This window comes from Leishmania braziliensis, chromosome 36 (assembly GCF_000002845.2).
Source record: "Leishmania braziliensis MHOM/BR/75/M2904 complete genome, chromosome 36".
In the NCBI taxonomy this organism is placed as follows: Eukaryota; Euglenozoa; class Kinetoplastea; order Trypanosomatida; family Trypanosomatidae; genus Leishmania; species Leishmania braziliensis.
In genome coordinates, this window is record NC_009327.2 from 1,629,051 (window position 1) to 1,649,029 (window position 19,979).

At 49.0% G+C, this 19,979-nt stretch overlaps 1 protein-coding gene across 1 annotated transcript; it reads left to right on the top strand.

Annotated features, from left to right (window-relative positions):
* Nucleotides 1–2,832: 2,832 nt before the first annotated feature.
* Nucleotides 2,833–5,412, top strand: LBRM_35_4500 (protein kinase-like protein; the record flags this gene model as incomplete). The annotated part of the gene is made up of 1 exon (XM_001569019.1): nucleotides 2,833–5,412. One exon carries the CDS (start codon nucleotides 2,833–2,835, stop codon nucleotides 5,410–5,412), a length of 2,580 nt encoding a protein of 859 aa, XP_001569069.1.
* Nucleotides 5,413–19,979: the final 14,567 nt, after the last annotated feature.

Sequence of the window (19,979 nt, forward strand, 5' to 3'; positions counted from 1 at the left end):
TTCTTCCTTTCGCACCCCTCTTCTTCATTCCTCAGCACGTTGCGCTTGATCGCACAAAAGACACAGTTCGCGACCCGTGCTCGAGCCAGTTATTTTCCGTTTTTCCTTTTTTTTGCTCTCTGCTCTCTCTTTGCTCTCTCTTTGCTCTCTCGCTGCTGCTGCTCTGATCCACACATCCGATTGACTGTGGTGTGAGTTTTCATGGCGACTCGCAACGTGTACGCGGTGCAGCAATAGCGGACACGATCACCCACCTACCCACGAAAAGGAGGAGAGTCCAGTGATATACACACAAGAAGACGGACACAACACCGTTCACGCAACGACTCCCGTCCCCCCTCCCCCCCCTTAGTTTCACTTCTCTTTTTTTCCCTGTTTTCAAAGGACCTACACAAAAGTTCTGTCCACGTTTCTCACAATAGCAAGGCTTCCATACACCGACACATCCAGACGCACACACACACACACATGCAAACCTACAGCGGTTTTGGTTCGTACATAGCGTGAACCCCTTAAGTTTTCTTCTTCACTTCAGAGTTACCCTTGTGAAGGCCGCAAGAAGAAGAAAGAAGAACCCTCCACAGGGAAAAAGACTCTCCCTCGAAGAAGAGAAAGAGAAGAGGCATCGAGAGCGCTATAAAATTCGACCCTGCTTGATTGTGTGAGTGAGAACGTTTGCACAGCCCGTACTGCCTTCCCTCACCCCTCAGTTCCTTGCATTTCTGTCTGTCTTGAACGGTATTTCTCCTGAATTGACCCCGCTCTCTGTTCGTTGTCCGTCTGTATTATAACGTTTTCTTCCTTTTGCTCTTTTTCTTTTAAGAGAAGACAAACAAGCGGACAAAAGAGAAGGAGAAAAAACGTTGTCTCGTCGTTTCTTCTTGTTTCCATCTCAACTGCGCTTGTTTTTGAAACAAGCGAATAGGCGGAAAAAAAGGAACGAATAACTCGACGAAGACGGCCGCTGAGCCAGAGAAGCACCCAAGAAAAGAAAAAGGGTTCACGCGTGGAGGAAGAGCAACAGCAACGCAACGTGAATCCAAAAACAACCAAAGAGGAAGGTAACAAGGAGGACGGATTCCCTTCTTTAATCTATCTTTGCGCTGTTTGTTCTCTTTTTTCTTTCTTGTCTTTTGTGCATCCTGCGCTCTGCCTCTCTCCACTTTATCCTCCTTTCTGGCTCGCTTTGTCTCCGTCACAATTTTTCCACTTCAATTCGCAAATAAGCCACTCTCGTTATTTCCCTTTCACGTTGTTTGGTTTCCCTTTCTCCCCGTCTCTCTCTCTTTAGTTTTTGGGTTTATTTTGTTCTGATTTTTTTTATCGACTCTTTTTTCTCTCTCTTTGTTTTCTTCTTCCGTGTGTGCGTGTGTGTGACTTGTACGTTCTTTTTTTTTCCTTTCGTGCCTTGTTAGCTTTTCTCGCTTCTTATTTTGCCTTTCTTCGTCATCTATCGATTTCTGCTCCCCCCTTTGTCTTTTGTGTTTATTACTTTTCTTTTAATTTTCTGCTTACTGCGGTGCTTTCCTTTTTTTTTTATCTTTTCGCTTCCTCAATATCTCGTGTGTGGTGAGCTGGACACCGTTTCTTCTCTTTTTTTTTCGTCTTGAATTGGGGGGTCCTCAGCTCTTCCCCCCCTCTCTCTTTCTCTGGTGCGTTTTCGCCACGATCGTCGCGTTTTGTTCTTTTTTTTTTTGTTCGTGTGAGGTTGATCCATCCCCTTCTCTCTCATTTTTCTTTTCCTCTACTTCAGTCTGTGCGGTTTTATCACTATCTTTCTGCAAAGCACCCGCTTGCCCCCCTTTTTGTGTGCCACACTCTCTCGCCTCACCCACCTTTCCTCTCTTTCCCTCCTTCCTCTCCTTTCTCTCTTCTCTGTGTGCGCATTTGAGTGCTTTCTCTCGTTTGTTCTTTTTTTTCTGTGTTTCAGGTTAAGTCACAACTCTGTCTTTTCCATTTATTTTTCGTTCTGTTGATTCACCCAAGAACCAAACAGGGGAAACAGAAGCCGCTGAAGAAGAGGTCAGCGAAATCACAACATCAAAAAAAGGGAAAGCGCGAACGCAACGGGAAAGGGGAAAGTGTACTGCTGTTCTTTCCCTTTTCGCCCGAGCAAGACGAAGAGGGACTGCCGCATTTCGTTTCTTCTTTTTTGGGGGGGATTTCAATCTTCCTCGCTAAGAAAAACGAAGGAAACAAAGCACGAAACAAAGGGAGGGAAGCAACACACACACACACACAACTGAAGCAAAGGCTGCAAACGAAAACGCGTATTGCTGTAGTGCGTGTCTGGGGTCTTTACGGCGCACCGTCGCCTTTTTCTCTGTTTTCTTTTCTGGCGAAAACAAAGAACCACAACACAATCGAGTGTTTGCTTGCCCCTTTCCCTTGTTTTAAATTTTTACTTGCTTGTAAGTGAAGAGTTAGCCTTCGAAAGGTGAGTAAAAAGTGCCACGCATTTTCTCCTTTTCTCTGTTTACTCTCCACTTTCCACAATTTTTATTTTGCTTTCTCCCTCTTCCTCTTATCTTCTCTTGTTTCTTGTTTCGCATAACTCTGATCTTGCGTTTCTAATCTCTCTCTCTCTTTTTTTTTTTTCGTCTTTGTCTGCCATCTTTTTTTCCTTTGTTTGGTTTGCCTTAAGCCTTTTACCACATTTTTTTTTGCCTCCACTGTTTCTCTGCTGTTGCTCCTCAGATTGTCAAATTTTCATCTCCCGTCTGTGTGTGTTGTTCGCCCACAACTTTGGCTGCGTTTTCGCTTTTTTTCCTCGCCGAATTGTTCACACGCCCATTTTCTTTTTTTTTTCCTACCGTCGTTAGTATTACTGTTATGATTTATTCTCGTGCTGGCCGTGTTCCTGATCTCTCTCTTTCTCTCTCACGCACGGCTACCGACTATCACCACCACCACCATCTAGCACCCTCCTTTTTCTCTTGTTCGCGGCCGACAGCGGATCTGTGCTTGTTTTTTCTCTTTCTTTCCTGTTTGGCGACGATGAAGTCTTACCGAGCTCCGGCGTTCTTCCAACAGGGTCGCTACATCCCAAACAAGGTTCTCGGTACAGGTACGTATGGGCAGGTGATACGGTGCCACGATACTCTCACAGACAAAGATGTCGCTGTGAAGGTCGCGCAAAGTGACGCCGCGTACCGTCGCTCCGCTTTGAACGAAATCAGCGCTCTGCTATGCCTCAAAGAAAACCACGACTCTGCGAACATTCTGGACTCCTTCGAGGACGCCGGACATGTTTGCATTGTCTCAGAGTTGCTGGACCGAAACCTCTTTGAGGTACTGCGAAATCGTGGCTTTGGTCCGCTGTCGCTGAGCGAAGTGCGCCAAGTCGCTCTGCACGTCTTGGGCGCCCTGTCCTCGCTCCATAACAGCGGGTACATGCATTGCGACATCAAGCCCGAGAACATAATGCTGCGCTACAGCACCCCCGTCAGCTCTGATTCCTCCTCGCCAGTGCTGGGACCCTCCCCGAGCGAGAATTCCAGCAGTGGACTGTCGAACAAGAGCGGCGAGCACAACAACTTCCCAAACGTACAGCCGCCCGGACTAGAGACCCTGAAGCTGGACACCAATGCCAATACCCACAATCAGCTCTGGCGTGACGTGCACTCGATTGACTCCTTCGGGAACACGCATAACGTGGCCTCCCAGGACAGCGATCGGAACACGGGATTTTCCTCGCGCACCGGCAACCGTCTTGGGGGCTACTCGCAGCAGCAGCACGGACAGCGCGGCAGCGGCGACGTCACAGCTGCGATCAGCAGCGCGGACGTGCGTCACAGCAGCAGACTCGATGCACTCTTCAGCATGTCAACCGCCTCAGCAGGCACCCCCGGCACCGGTAACAATAGCTGCAACGACCTACGTGTGGATCGCAATATGCTGAGCAACAAGGGTAACGAGTGTCAGGAACGGAAAAAATGCAGTCCCGATTCTAATCCGTACTGCCGCACGTGCCTGATCGACTTCGGCGCCGTGCGCCGCTTCAACGAGAACACGTACTACGATGTGCAGTCACTCTGGTACCGTGCACCGGAGGTATTGTGTGGGCTTCCATACACCGCCGCAATCGACTCCTGGAGTGTTGGCTGCGTCCTCTTCGAACTCTTCACCGGCAAACCGCTTTTCCCGGGCGAGAACCTGCAGCATCAGCTCTCACTGATTGTCCAACACGTTGGCCATCCGTCTAAGGCGGCGCTTACGCTGGGATGCTTGGCAGCGCAGTTCCAGCTTCCCATGGCGTATATGTCGCCTGATGCGCGACGGGAGCACATGCGGCAGTGGATTTTTTCCGCCCGCGAGGCAGGGCTGCAGCGGTGGCGCAAGCACCAGATGCAGAAACTGCAAGAGGTTCACATGGCCGGCAACCAGCAGCTGCGGTCTCGCCGTACCGCCGATGCTCCGAACGCCAAGATGGAGGAGGACGCTCTGTTAGCCGCTACTCCCTACGGCGACTCGGACGTGGATGGGACTTCAGAGGAGCTGGAGCGACTTGTCGACCTGATCTTGGACCTATTGCATCCTGACGAGTCGCAGCGACTGAGCTGCGCACAAGCTCTGTGCCATCCGTTCCTGAACAACATCCCGCAGTCCTGCAAGGCTACCCCGTACCCGTACACCGCTACCCCAGCTGCCTGCTTTCCGCCTATGTCTGCCACGTCGGCGGCGATGCCGTGCATTATGGCTACAACCACCACTGGACAGCCGGTAATGATGACCACCTCGCCGTTGAGCGTGCCGATGGGATGTTCTCCTTTGAGTCCATTTGTGGTGCACTCAGTCCACTCCGCCCCAGCCGCAGCCGTGCCCTTCACCGTAGCGCCAGTGGAGTCAATGCTGGGGATGGAAACGAATGTGTCACCTCTCAGTGCTCCCTCGCAGCATCAGCCTGCTCAGACGTTCAACACTTACCCCACTGTCGCGGCCCCGACAGTGTACACTACCAATACCACGGGGCAGGTGATGCAGTGTGCTGTGCCAGTCTTCACACAGGTGACTCACCGAGTCGCTTCAAACGTTGGCCCCGCGTTTCTGCCACTTGGCATGACAACACAGAGCCCGGTCGGTGGTGTCTATTGCTCCCCTACCGCAACTACATCGCAGCAGCAATACCCACCGTCGGGAATGAACATATCGCCCACTTTCTCACCAGCTGGGGCGCTCGTACACGCGCATATGCCGTTGGCATTCACACCAACCGCAGCTTCCAATCCCTCCACCGCCGCCTCCGTAGCATCAGTACAACCCCTCGGTGTCCCGTCGTACGTGCTTGCAAGTGCGGGCACGGCTCCTTGCATATGCGACTACTACTCTGACATGGCCCCACCCGGGATGCCGCCTTATGTTCTGTGCCATTTTCAACCGCACCACGCCTGCACCACGGTCGTCTCTCCCTGAGCGGGAACCCACTGCAGTGGGGTTGACATTGACGACGACCACAGCGCCAGTCACCTGAACGTCTCGTGCGCACCAGCGCACACGTGTCCTGGCTCTTGTCAGTCCTTCATGGGACTTTGCGGTACTCTTATTTTTCCACGCTTCTCCGCTAGTGTTCACTTTTTTGTTGCTCATTTGTGAAGGAGCGAAATACACAAGGAAAAATAAAGAGTTGGCGAATATCGCTTTGGACTCGTTTTCTTTTTTTCATTTTTTTTTTTTTGGACTTGCAACCGCAGAAGGTAATGTGACTCGACATCCATGTCCACAAGCAAGAAAGGAAAGGAGGACAACGAGATGCTCTCGTTTCACTCACCGTGTCTGCGTCGATCATAATCACGCAAGGAAGCATAATGGCAACAAAGACAATTGGGGCGATAGGGGCGCATCAAGTGCAGTTGCTTTACTGGTGTGAGATTCACTTTCCCCCTCACCTTTGTTTCTGTCTTCGCTTTCTTTCAGGTCCTTCTCTATATCTCATAAGTTTCCTTTCGTGTGCCTCTTCTCCTCTCGCTTCATGTTTGCCTCCCTTTGTCAGTATTACTTTCCAGCGCTCTTTTTCCTTCCTTCTCTTGCTTCCGGCTGTGTGTTTTTTTTTTTTTGTGTTTTTTTTTTTTGTTTTTCTTTTGCGTTCCTTCTGCGTTTGCTGAGTACACAATACAAAGCGACCATCATCGCATCTTCTCGCACGCTTATTTGCCTGTTTTTTTTTTCTTGTTTGTTGATGTTTACCCTCTTTTCAGGATTTATTGCCTTCTCGCTATGTGTTTGTCACTGCATGCGTGTATGAGTGCAGCCGGCGACTTTTCTCATCGACAGCACTGGCGATGTCACCTCCACGCACATACAGAGGGTTCATTCTTTTACTCTGCATGCGCGCACACACCCACAAAAAGCAAACGCACCGATATATTTGTGGTTGTAGCCGCCACATACGAATTTTTTTGCTATGGCTGCCCCCTACCTTTTCGAAACGAGAAAAAGAAAAAGGACAGGGGGAGTGAAGTGAGCAGAGAATGAAGTCTAACGAAAAAAGAACTTCCCCAAAGAGGAGAGCTAGATGCTGGTGTACATCGCTGATTCACGACTGTGTCTTCTCTCCTTTTTCTTTCCTATCTGCACTTGTACTTCATTTTCTCTTTTGTTGTTTTTTTTTTTTTCATTTTTTTTTGTATTTTTCTTTTTTGAGTTCTTCTCGGCCCCCCTTCCTTTTTTTCTTTTGGTCTCTCTTTGGTTCGGCCTACCTTCTTCTCCTTCTCTGTACACTTAACCGCTTTCTGTGAAAGAGAAACTGCCCTTCCTATGTTCCCGTGCTTCGGCGTTGGTGCGTCTCTTTCTCTCTCCTGCCCTCTAATCACCTCAACCTCCTTTGCTGTTTCTCTCGTTTCGGCTCTCCTTCTCCTTTTTTTCCCCTTTGCACCCCCGCACTTTTGTGTGTGTTTCCCTTATTAGATTTCTCCTCTCCGAGTCTTTGCGCGTTTTTTTTTTTGTCTTACTGTTCTAACCCATTTTATTTGGGCCTTCTCTCCTCCTTGACCCAACAAGAACTCTCTCTCTCTCTCTTTCCACTTTTTTTTCTTCATTCATCTACCTATCTTATCTCTCTCTCTCTCTCAGCTCCTTTTTCTCATTCCCTCCCTCTTTAGCTCTTCATCTCTCTTGCAATCTATTTTTCAGCGTTTCTCTATCTTTCCAGTCCCAGATTGCTCCACTTCACTTTCATCTCCGTTTGATTTGTTTCTTCATGTTTTTTGTCCATTTAGTGTTTTTATTTTATTTTATTTTATATGTGTGTGTTCGTTTCTTCTTTTTGTTTGTTTGTTTTTTATTTTGTTTTACGATGATACGCGTTGTTTTTGTATTTGTATTTTTCTTCTTTGTCGGTGTGTTGGTTACGGCCACTTCGACTTTCTCGTTGAGATGCGTTAATGGGCACAGAGGTGTGACTTGGAGAAGACATCGCAGTGCGAGACATCGAAGCCCCTATGCAATGACGGCACCTTATTGCGAATCTCCCATCTTGTCCATGTACTGGTCCTTCTTTTTTTTCTTGTTCTTCTTCTCTTTCCCTTACAAACACACATACGTTTTCAAGATTCCTATAGTTAAAGAGCTGACTGTTATGGTTCCCTTTGTATCGTTACATCTCACCTCTCTCACTCTTTTTTTCTCGGCGCCTGTGTAATCGAGACCACCTGCATCCACGCATGAGCGGAAGACAGAGACGCACGTACCCACACGCCTACAAGAGGCGAATCGAGGGACACCCACACACGCGGAACACCAACAAAAAAAAGAATGGCGCATCTATCGTCGCACATCTTCGTCACATCTGACGGAGTCATTGTAATGCGCCTTCAATTTCTCACGTCTTTTTTTTTTTTCGCTGTCCCCCCTTTTTTTTACTTTGAATGATCAAGGTGTGTGTGTGTGTGTCCTTCCACTTGGTTTCATCTTCATCGCCTCACTTGTTCCGCATGTTTGTCTTTTTGCCCCTTCTTGCGTTATGGATATCACTCACTTCCCCCCCTTTTTTCTTTTCGAACGAAAGTGTATTGTATTTCCGTTTCTTCCCAGCTGTGTTTTTTTCTTTTTCGGTGCTCCGATTTCCGCGTATATGTGTGTGTGTGTGTTCTTCCTCAGTGAGTACCCCCCCTCTCTCAACATCCCTCTTGTGTGGGTTTATGTTTTTTTTTTTCCATTTCTTGAATGTTCTCCCCTCTACTTCTCATATATATATATATATGTGCGTCCCCCCATCTCCGTTCCTCACGGTTTATCGTGCGGTGATTCGTTGTGCCTTTTTCGTCATGCTTTTTTTTTGTCTCTGCTCTCCCGCTTTCTTTTCTCCCCTCTCCCTCCGACTCGTTTGTGTCTCTTCGCCCTTTGGTGGTACCATGTAATTGCCATATACGCTTCCATTTTCTCTCTTGACGCGTGTGTGTGTGTTGCTGTGCGTGTCTAAGAAAGGGTTCTTTTCCTCTTCGTGATTCAGTTCTCGTCTTTTTTTTTCTCTCGTAGTAGCACTTTTATCACTATTGATCGTGTCATGGGGGCTCTTTCTTTTCGTTCCTCTCGCTTTTTTTTTTCTGCGTTTCGTCTGTTCTCTGAGGGAAAAAAATCGAAAGAGAGGTGGAGAGGCAGCGTAGGTGAGAAAAAGAGCGTGTCTCTCTATCACCCCTGAAGACTTTTGTGTGTGCTCGTTTTAATCGTTCACGCGATCTTTACATCTTTCTCTTCTTGGCTTGCCTACTATTTCTCCCCCCATTTTCTGTGCGGCTGCTTTTTTTTGCTCTCACGCACTTGCGTTTGTTAGGCTCCTCCCTTTCAACTACCTTTTCTAAAAATTCTGGCTATATATATGCTGTTCATCTTGCTCTCTTCTCTCTCCTCGCTACTTGCCCCTCCGCAGCGCGCGCGCGCGCTTTCTCAATTGTGCGATGTTGAGAAGCTCAACAGAAAAAGAAGGCACCTCGAAGGCGTTGCTTCTTTCGTTCTCACATACAAAAGTAGGCTAGAGGAAGAAAACATCATTTTTACTTTGCGCACCCCTTCCCCCCCCCCTTTCCTCCATTTTACTTTTTTTTCGTTCTCTCCCCCTATTTGCTCTCTACCTCTCGTCACGTTGTCTTCTCGTTGACCTTTGTCTCTTCTCACTTTTCACCCTTTTTGTTGACTGAGCGACTGGGTCATCCACTTCTCTTCTTCGCTCTCCAAGCGTGTGACTCTTCGGCTCCTTGTTCCATCATTTTGCGCTCAAGACCACCCAAGCTTTTTTTTCTTCATTTGCGTCTCTCTTTCTCTCTTTGAGTACGACTCTTATTGTCCAGTGATGCAAAGGATGAGCGTGTGTGCATTTGTGTGCGTCGATTCTCGTCTTCCCCCCCTCTCTCTCTGGGCGTGAATGTGGTGTACAGCTCGAAAAGAGAGAAAACTGAGCAGGCAGGCTTTGCTGCCCTCCTTTTCTCTCTCTCTCTCCTTCTTCTTCCTCCTTTGCCATGGTTCCCTTTTTTCTCTTCTGACTTCCCTCGTATACTCGATCTGGTTACCCTTCTCTCTCTCTGTCTCATCAGGCACCTTTTCCCTTGTATGTGTGGTCACGATCTCATTCTATGTTTACTGTTTTCCCTTAGCTGGTGTTCCTTTATTGATTGCTTCCCTTTTCGCCTGCTGTGCTGTGCTTGCGTTCAAAATGCCTAAAGAGTGCGCCTCGCCCCTTCCCACCACCGAACTCCCCTCGTCTTCCCTGTTCATCTCGCTCTCTTTCTTCTCTTTCAACTGCACAGATGCACGGCATATGCGCTGACAAGATACGCGAACCAAACAAGAGCAAAGAACACGCAGAGAAAAGTTATGACTGTGTTTCTCTCTCGCCTTATTGTATTTCTCCTTTTATTCCTCTCTTCGCATTTCACTTCTCTTCTGTTGAGCTTTATGTTCAATCGAGTCTCTGCTTAACAGGGAAGGTGTAGTGCTATCTGTGGGGGGGGGGGGGGAATGTGTGAGGCGCTTTTTTTGTTTGGCGAGGCATCAAACATGTAAGGTGGTGAGGAGATCCGAGTGCATGTGGGTGTCCTTAGGCATGTGTATGCATGTTATGCTGAGGGGGGGGTGCATGTGCATCACTCCCCCGTAGTACACTCATCTGCACGTGGTCACACACTTACATGTACAAGCGGACCCTACACCCCTTTTCACTGGTGCGGAGAGACGCTAGCGAAACTCGATATTGTGCACTGCTTTTACTTCCATCAAGAGGAGTCTGTAGTTTTCTTCCTCCTCCTCCACTGCTGCACCACACCTCAAAGTGGAGCACAGTGCCATGCAAACGCGTTTTCAACTATGTCGAGAACGCGGCCTTAGAGAGTGAGTTTACGAAATTCGCCACCGAAGAAAAAAAAAAAATCCGGCACCGCAGTACTCACGCTTGTGTCTGTGATTCTGTAGAGCGCAGTGTAGAAGGATGGATGGGTAAGAGTGGGGTGCAGGCGGGTGGGGGCAAGAAGGGGGGGGGAGGTATGCGCGACCACCTGAACACCGACGCCTTTGCCTATTTACGTTTGTCGGTGTGTTTGTTTCTACGGGAACGGCTGAGTTCTTTGCCTTCTCGCATTCTGGAAGGCCTCTCTTCCGGACCCTTTCGATCTTTTTTTTTTTGCACTTGCCCTCCAAAGCTCAGCGTCGTCAGCGGAGTGAGAGTGCACGGGCACATTCGTGAACCAATGACACAAGAGCGGGATCTAGAGGGTTGCAGAAGTGCAAAAGAAAAAAGAATATCAGAGAAAGGCTGAGCTGTTTCGATCGTTCAGCAGAGCGCGGTGTTATGTGGGAAGAAAAATCAGAAAAAACAGACGCAAAAGGAAAGATTCACGCGTGCAAAGTAATTAACGTAGTTTTTTCCTGCAGCATGTTTATTATCCCATGCAAGATGAGTTCAGCTCCACTCTGCACCGGATGTCACAGACCCATCTCGAGATGCGAAGCAGCAGTAGACACGCGCTACAGCAATGCAGACTCGGTCACCTGAGCACGGCCTTCGCCTCTGACCCTACCCACCCTTGCTTCGCCGGCTGCTGCCTGGTGCGTCCCCTTCAGGGTGGTGCAGGCTCCCCATAGCAGTAGGCAGCAAGGACCGGGAGAGTTGCACTCGAGCCACGGTGACACTCTGCCTATTATATGGATGTCACGAACGTACTCTCTGTTGCAGGTAGCTCCAACACAGCGCCATCCTGGACCTGACCGCCGACATCCGTAGCCATAAGTCACTCTGACTCAAAGTTGCAGGTGCTTGGCCTTGTCACCGCCAGAAGTGACTCGGCAGCGGAAGGGATACAGGTGCTGCCTAGCTTCCCCACAGAGTGGGGGCGCTCGACCCTGAGATGCTACGCACTGAGGCCTCCTCTCTCATCAGAGGCCAGTAACGCAGATCAGAACGAAAAATAAAGCTATAGTGCTCGCACATGTGAGTGCTATGCCGGCATTCTTTTCTCCGAGGCCGTTCTTTTTTTTTTTTCGCTGCTTCTTCTTACCCCCGATCGCGGTGTTTTCGAGTATTCAAATATGTGCTGGGATGTCTGTGCTGCCGTCTCCGCGACTTTTTCTACTCTTTCTCCCCCACCTTTTCTTTCTGTGCTCGTTGGCGTTGTCCCCTCTCCAGTCCCTGTACAACACCACTTTCCTTCTGCTTTTTTCGTTGTTCTAGTCTTTGTGTTTCTATACATGCACCTAATTCTCTTTCTCTCTCTCTGTGTATGTGCGTGTGCTGCTTTTTTCCCGTACGCTTCGATTTCTTCTTTTCGTGTGACGTGCTTGTGATCAAATTTGACTTTTTCACCATCTCAACTCTCTTCTTCTTTGGTTCTCTGTTCCTCTCCGACGTTCCTCCTTTATTCGAGTAGCGTTTTTTTTCTTTTTGGCACTCTTTATTTTTTTTTTTTTTCACCCCCTTCCCCTCCTCCCCCCTCCCCCCTCCCCCACATACGTTCCTCCTCCAACTTCTCTCCGTCTTTCTCTTGTGGCCTTTTTTGGTAGTATTCTTGTGCAGTGGACACCGCCCAGAGAACTGGCGTACGTGGTGGTCGTAGTGCCGAGAAACGAGTCACACTCACTCATACACTCCGTCAATCAGGTCTGCGTCTTATCTCAGATGGAGACAGCGGTGCCAAGAAGAGTACACGTAGGACTGTTTCAGAGCGACAATGAGTCGAGCGTATGACGAGCTTCTTGGGTGCGATTCTCGCACTTCTTCTTTCTTTATCCATTCAATCGCCTCTCTAGAGATCACAGGGCCAACGTAACTTCATTGCCGTTTCCTCTGCCAGCATGTATTTGATTAACGGGAAGGGGGTAGGGGGATGAAATTGGCATGCTTTATGTGTGTATCTACGTGCCTTTGCAACTTTCCTTTCGATTTTCTCTTTTTTTTTGCGCGTTTTTCGGCTCTCTCTCCGTGTCCGCAAGGTACCATCAGAATTATTGCTGAATACCACGGAAAGGTGTGAGAAGGGGGTAGGCACTGAAACAATCAGATAAAGGAAGCGCAGCTGGAGTGTTTGTTTTGCCAAAGACGCTTCTCTCCTTTTCCTAAGGCGGGTCGAGTGGGATGCTGTAATTCTTTCCCTTCGTGCTCTCTTCTCCCCCCTCTCTCTTTCTGTACTAAATTTACTTCTGCCTCTATCAAAATCCTTGTTTGTGTGTGTTCAGTCTATCTGTGTCTCTCCACTTTTCACTCTTTCTCTCGTAATGTCTCCAAGACCTGCTATCAGCCCAATAGAGAAACCTCATCGCACACTCCCTCTCTTCTGCCCACCCTACCTCTCTCCCTCCTTCCCAACTACCTTTTTCGTTTCTCTCTCTCTCTCTGTATCACGTGCTTGTGTGCGTGTATATGTTTGTTTGTACTTTCTCGTCTCTCTCATTGATTCCCCGTGTTTTCCCTTTTCTGGCCTTCGCCCCTTCTACTCATATATCCCTCTGCCTCTCCAACTTCATTTCATACCTTCGTAGCCCACGCACACGCTCAAGTCCACGAAGGTTTACGTGCGTACACAGCGCAGTCGATTCCCAACTCTCAGAGAGAGCCCCCCCCCCCCCCCCAAAAAAAAAAAGGAACCGCAGTGGAACAGCGGCAAGGCCGTGCGTGCCTTTTCGTGCCAAACGAACACGTCAACGTTTAACGGATGGGGGCCGTGAAAAGACGGAGCGAAAAGAAGTGTGCAAAAGTGACCGACTTGCCCAGTGTGTTTGTGTTGTCCTCTCGCATCCGTAGGCGAGAAGCTTTACTGGAAGCAGAGATGATCACATTGTCAAAAAAAAAAAGAACGAATAACTCCACGTCGATGTTTTTTATTATTCTTCTTTTGTGTGCTCTTTTCCCGCCCCTCTTGTTCTCTTGTTCCTTTGCTTGTTACCAAGAAATCAGCCGCTGATGTGGTGTTTTTGAGGGGTTCGCCCAAGGCTGAGTCATCCAACTCACATATGCAGTCACTTCCTCTCCATTCACCGTTCTTTTTTTCGTTGTGTTGATGTTTTCGTTTTCACCAGACTTCTTTGATTTTTCGCCTCCCATCTCTTTCGTATTGTTTCGAACTCCTTTTCCTTCCTTGTTTAGCCGATCATTGTCTGTTTCTACTTCCGCCGCCGCCGCCCCCTTTTTTGTAGCATCGTACTTTTCCCCCATTCCTCCACATCTCTTGTTCTCGTTTCTTGTTTTTCACGTGATCTTCTTTTCCTTTTTTTTTGTTTCGTGCTACCTACGTGGGCGTGAGTACACTCTGCCTTTCTTTCTCCTCTCGCGTGTGTGCGTACTTGCCTGCCCCACTTCCCCCTTTTCCTCTTCCACAAATTTTCTCTTTCGTTTTCTTTTCGTATAAGCTTTGCTGACCCTACTCCCTACCCTCTCTCCAACTCCACACACCTCTGCGCAGCATCAAACTGAACGCTCCTGCCCGCGGTCTCAGTACCGGGTGCCGTGCATCTGAGCCGCCTACCCCCTTTTCCAAACAAAAAAAGTAGGAGATGAGAGCAGAAATAAAATGTGGAAGGAGGCGGTGAGTGGAAGGAGATGCAGCATAAGAGCGATCAGCAAAAGAGAAACAAACATAAACAATGACAAAGAGAGCTCAAAGTGCATCGTTGCTGTGTGTAACCATTGCTATTATTAAAGAGGGAAGGAGAGCAGCACCACACTCCCACACACCCATGCATGTACACACACACATATATATATATATATATATATATATAATGACAAGCAAGGGAGACGGAAGAGACAAAAAGCAAGAGCGAACAAAACGAGGGAACTCACGCAGTGGCAGACACAAATGAAAATCTCCTCACTGGGTCTTTAGTATTATTTTCCCTTTTTTTTTTTGCTGTTGCTGTTTTTGCTTTCATTCTTTTCTCCGTCTTCTGAGATCTGCAGTTGTGATTGTCTATCGATGTGTGTGTGTGTGTGTGCGGGTGTACTCTCTCATTTCACTCTAGTGTTCACTTTCTCGTTTCTACTACTATTGCGTTTCTCTCTTGCTTGGCGACTGTTATGAATTACCATCATCGTTTCCGTCTCTTGTGCTCCTTTTGCTCTGCCTTTACAACTCTCTCTCTCTCCCTTTTTTTTCTTTCCGCCCCTTTACGTTTTGTTTCTCCTCATTTCGTGGATTCTTCCAACTTCTCTGCCTCTCGTATATGCCTTTCCCTTTGGGCCTCTTCCTCTCTCACTGGCTCTCTCTGTGTTTTTCTTTTTCTGTTGCTTCCCTTTTGATTTTCGTTTTTCGTTTGGTTTATTTGTTTCATCTATTCCGCGTGTGCATGCATGGAGACGTGTCCCTCCCTTTCTGTGTGCGAGGCTTCCTTTTTTTTTTTCTGTGCGTTGACACCTTTAAGTGCTGTTTTGGCCTCTTTTACTTGTTGTGTTTCTGTGTGTTGCTTTCACCTTCTTCACTTTTCAGGTCTCTGTTGAGATTTTCATTTCGTTTCTCTCAGTTTTGATTCTTCCTATTGATTTATATTTTCTTTTCTGCTTGTGTTGCTATTAACCTTCTCTGCTGCTACAAACACATCGTCATACAAGCAAGCCACACACACACACATATACACGCACAGATGCTTCCTTTTTAACCCCCTTCCTTCTTCCTGTCTCGTATCCCTCTCTTCGCGTTGTCCACCCTTTTCTCCCACTCCTTGCTTAACGGCACACGCCGTCTCCCTCATCGTTTCGCGCAACCTCTCTCATCTCTCTTGCCGCTTCTCTTTTCCTTCTCTTCGGGCTTGTAGAAAGAAGCTTGATGAGGAGAGGAGCCAAAGGAGCTCCTTTCTTGCTCCTTCAACTTGCAGACTTACGGTACACTGCAAAGAAGAAAAGCAAGTGAAAAGGCAGTGAGAAGAGTGGAAGAGAGTCCGCGTTTCTCCGACAGGAGTCAACGACGAGATTTGTTTGAATTCGCTCTCCTTTATGTCGCTTTCCGTGTGTTTTTCTACACTCTTCACTGATTGCACATCTCGTGTTTCTCTTTCTTCACACTTTTACCTCCTCCAAACCTCTTTTTATAGCCCCCCCCCCCTCCCTGGCGTACGTCTCCCTCTGCGTAGGTGTGGGCGTGCGCCTTTGCTTTTACGCATGTGTGGATGAATATGCTCCTCCTCCTCCTCCTCAAGAGTATGGGCCACACCTAAAGACGACGGCGAGGAATATTCGACAACAGAGTGGAAAGTGCTATCGATCTCCTCCCCCCCCCTCTATACCCAACTTTCCGTGCCTTCTTGATGCATTTATGTGTATTCATCGTTCGAGTCACCTTTTTAGTGGTTACTTCAGCAACAACAAAAGAAGCGACGCGGACTTCACTCGCCGCGTACCGACAACGCATTTCATTCCATCATGATCTCTACTCTCTTCTGTTTGAGTAGAGAAAAAAAAAAAAACAAAGAAAAAGAAGCGGCTTTTGCCTCACTCTGTTGTTCAATGCTTTTCTACCGTTGCTCTTGCTGAAGTTTTCGCCTTTTAACACTTCTCTTTTTTACTTTTTTTTTTCTTTCTTTGATCCCTAATTTAGGCGTCAGTGGTCTCTGACGTGCTGTGGCCTGCCTCTCTATCGGTATGAGTATTTGCTTCTTTCTCTCGCTTTTTTTTCTGTGCTACGCTCTTCACACTCTGCCTCCCTTCCTCTCTATCTCTCCCGAAGCGGGTAGAGTGCTCACACACGTAGAGATGGAGGTGGGAGAGGAGAAGGATGTCGGGGTAGTGGGTTACGGACAGAGGGATGAAGCTGGTGGCCGCGAATGGAAAGAAATGAAGAGCAATAGAGGATAATGTACTTACCACGCGAGCATTAGTGCCATTTGTCTCCAGCCTGGTCTTCTTCGTTTCTGATGTGAAGGCCTCTCTAACTCACTGTCTTTATTTGCACCCTCACAACTAACCGCCGCCTCTTCCTTGCTCTCCCCTGTCGTTCCCCCCTCCCCTAGGGGTGATTGCGCAAGGTGGAGCCACGACGTTTGAGTCGACAGAGAGGAGAAAAAGAGGAGGGGTCACCCCCAAAGCAGGCATCTGTTCTCTTCCTCTTTCCTCACCTCCCCCCTTTTTTTTTTTTGCACAAGCGATAGTCGCAGCGACAAAATCCATTGTCGAACAGCCATGCCTCACGAAAGAGACGAGCTTCCTTCCCTACTTCGAATGAGGCCCCCCCTTTCCTCTCTCATTTCTCGGAAAAGGGGGGCCCACTTTCAAGTGCGGTGGGTACCCATTTTTTTTGCTCGAACATTTACTATTTTGTAGACATGGTTACGCTCACTTCGACTTCTTCACCTGCCCTCTCTTCTCGTGTGTGTGCGTGGGGGGGTGGGTGGGTGGGTGGGTCAACTCACCTTCGACTCTTGCAAAGGAGAACGCTTGGATATCTTTCTCGTCGCTGCCTTCACTAAAGCTCTCTTATGCTGAAGAGAGCAGCGAACACACTATCATCCCCCAAGAGGAGCTGCACGAAACAGGAATTCAACTGCGACAATTTGTTTCCCTCTCTTGTCCTGTTTTTTCCTGTTTGTTTTTATTGACTTTTTGTTTTCTTATATATATATATATCGTCGGTTAAGCCACAACAAAGTCTCTTTCTCTCGCTTCTTTTCCCTTTCCTCTGTAGCCTTCTCTCCCCCGCGGTTTGCCCACTTTCATTTCTTCTGCCTTTTTTATTTATCGTGCGGCTTTGTAGTTCCTTTTTTCTCTCTTTCTGTTCCTCTTTTTCGTATTTAGTGGGGTTCTCGACTTGTTTTCGTTGTTACGGGCTGCACAGGGGCGGCATCTCGACACTTTTTCAGCTGCCGTTGCGCCTACTTGACAATTTCTGTGAAGTGGTGAAGAGGCGCATGGTTTGAGGGGGGTGGCGTGTCGCAGCGTTAGCCCTTGCTGTACGGGCAGGGGCTTGGCTCCCCCCCCTTGCTATCACCGCTTGTACATGACATCGCTGTGCTTGGACTGCCTTAAACTACCCTTTTCTATATCTTGTGGAAGCCGAGAGAAGGAGCAGTCAGTAGCAAGACAGCCAGCCAGAGAGGAAGAATGGAGGAAGCGAGAACGAGAGGAGAACACGTTTGCCCGAGCGCAGTAGTAAAGGTGAAGCAACAACGTGTCTCTGCCCCTTTTCTCACTTCTCCCCAACGCACTGCTTTATATGAGGGAAAGCGACCAAACTCTAGTTTGTCAACGGTGACGATGGAGTTGCGGTAGGGTGGAAGGCGCTGTAGGCGGGTGTCTCTCTCTTCTCTGTGCCCTGTTGTTCCTCTGCATCTATCTCCCTCCCTCTTCTCTCTGTGCTCGCAAAAAAGTGAGCGCCATTCTTTCGCCTGCCCCCACGTTTTCTTTCTCCGTCTGCATGTTTGTGTGAGTCATCTCCTCTTCTGCGTCTTGTTTCATCTTTCCCTTTTTTTCCCTTTGCGTGCTTGCCTCGAAGCGTCTCTTGGCATTGCTTTTACTTGGCGAGTATGTATTTCTCTGTATTTTCCTCTTTGGTGGCTGACTTGCGCTGAGGGCTTCATGGGCACACAGGACTGTAGTCCTTCATACTCACGTGGCACACCTCGTTGTTTCTTCTCACCAGCCTTGGCCTCTGTTCGCGATTTGGGGTGCTCACCTGCAAGGAGAAGAAAAGCAGAGCTGCTTACACTGGCCTTGATCTCCCCCTTTGAGAGCGGAATTGCGGCAGCGAAAACAAAGGTTTAGAGCCACACACAAAATAAGTTACCTAGACAAGCAGAATAAGTCACCAGATCAGCGCCTCCACCTCCTCTTTTCTCTTCTGCTTTATCTTCAGCGTTGCTCTCCTTGTGTCTCTCATGTCTGCTCTGTACTGTCGCTCCTTCTTTATAGCGTTGAGTGGGTGCGGTCTAGTGCGTGTTGACGTCAGCTTCTGATTGTTTATTTTTTTTTTCGCATGTTTCTTTCTTGCCATGACCTCCCCTTCAGAACGATAAGCTACGAACTCTTTGTACATGGGCGCATGCTTATCTGCGGACCCCTTCTGCTTGACACCCCCGCGCCTATGAAAGACGTGAGGATCCATGTGAAGGCGGAGTGTCCTTACCGGCGCAGACTTATCGCAGCGTCCCACCTGTCGCGGCACGTGCGAGCAAGCCGTGCAGACACGCCTCCCCCCTGTGGCATCGCCAGGAATGAAGGATGAGGAAAGCGAGCGACTCAGACAGCAGCGTCGCCCTGAAGCAGGCGCTGCGATCCCAAATTTCGAACATCGTGTGCATGCGCTGTCTAGCACAGCTGGCATGGTGCATGGCATCCAAGCAACATATCCAGAGGCCAGCGGAGCACAAGTGATGGACGAAAAGGGCGTGAGGCGATTCACACTGATCAGCTCCAATACGCATGTGTGCAAAGTATGCAGCATTCACTATATGGGGTCGGGTGGGCTGGTGAGGCACAGACACCAGTGGCATGACGAGACCTCCCCGCACAGAGCACCATCGAGTCCGCCAGACTTGACTGTGGAGAGTCTCCGCGTCGTATTATGGGATGCCGCGTCGTGAAGGGACTGAGAGTGGAATACGCCACACAGGCAGGGTGCAAGGTCTCAGAGGGCCCTGGTCTGAGGCGGAGCGGCTTTCCTCTCGAGTTCATCCGGCAGGCGCCTACACGTCCCCTCCTGGTACTCACAATGACAGATGCCACCTCTTTCGTCCTTGACCAGGCCCCGGAGCACTGCTTGCCGGGATCCAAGTGTGCAGCCTGCCCAGGTTCATCTGGCGCCGATCGCGCAACGCGCATCGGAGGGGAGACGAGGAGGGGCAAGAGGAGCCCGCTAGACGCATGGGTCTGACTACACGGCCGGACGGTTCGTTCTAGGCTGTCAAGAGTTAGCCGTGGTGCAACCCACTGGAATGGGTGAGCTGGGGCGGGGTGTGCGTCTGTTTGCTTACGTGTTCGTGGCCGACTGGGCGTGTTGGGCAAAGGAAAGACTGCGATGTGAGAGTGATTCTTCCCAGATTTCTCTGCGGCACGCTTCATTGTTCCATCCGTTTCCCTCCCTCTCCTTGTCGCTTGATTCTCCCTTTTCTTGGCTGTTTCTCCCCAGCAAACAGCTCCCGCCATTTCCCTTTTACACGCCTCTCCCTCTCCCTCCCCCTTCTCTCTCTGGGCCTCTACCCCATTTTTTTAACTCTTCCGTCTCTCTCTTTTGTTGTGGTTACACCCTCGTAGAACTGTACATGCAGAGCAAAACTGTTTATTGCTTAGTTAGAGGTACACTGTCAAGAGACGAGCACAGAGGCCAAGAGGGGATGGGGGAGCCAACAATAGAGGAGGAGCAACAGACTAGCAGTGGCACATCAAGGTGCGGCCAAGTCCTGGAAACAGCAGGGCAAGCCCCGCGAGCAGAGGTCGAGGATCATCTGTACATTTGCAGGGGGATGTGCTCTCATTTTTTTCCTCCTCCTTTCCTTGTTCTCTTTTTGCTTCGATGCGCCCTCCCCTTTCTCCTTCCGTTGTTGCGCCCCTTCCTCTCCTTTCACTCCATCACGTGCGAGTA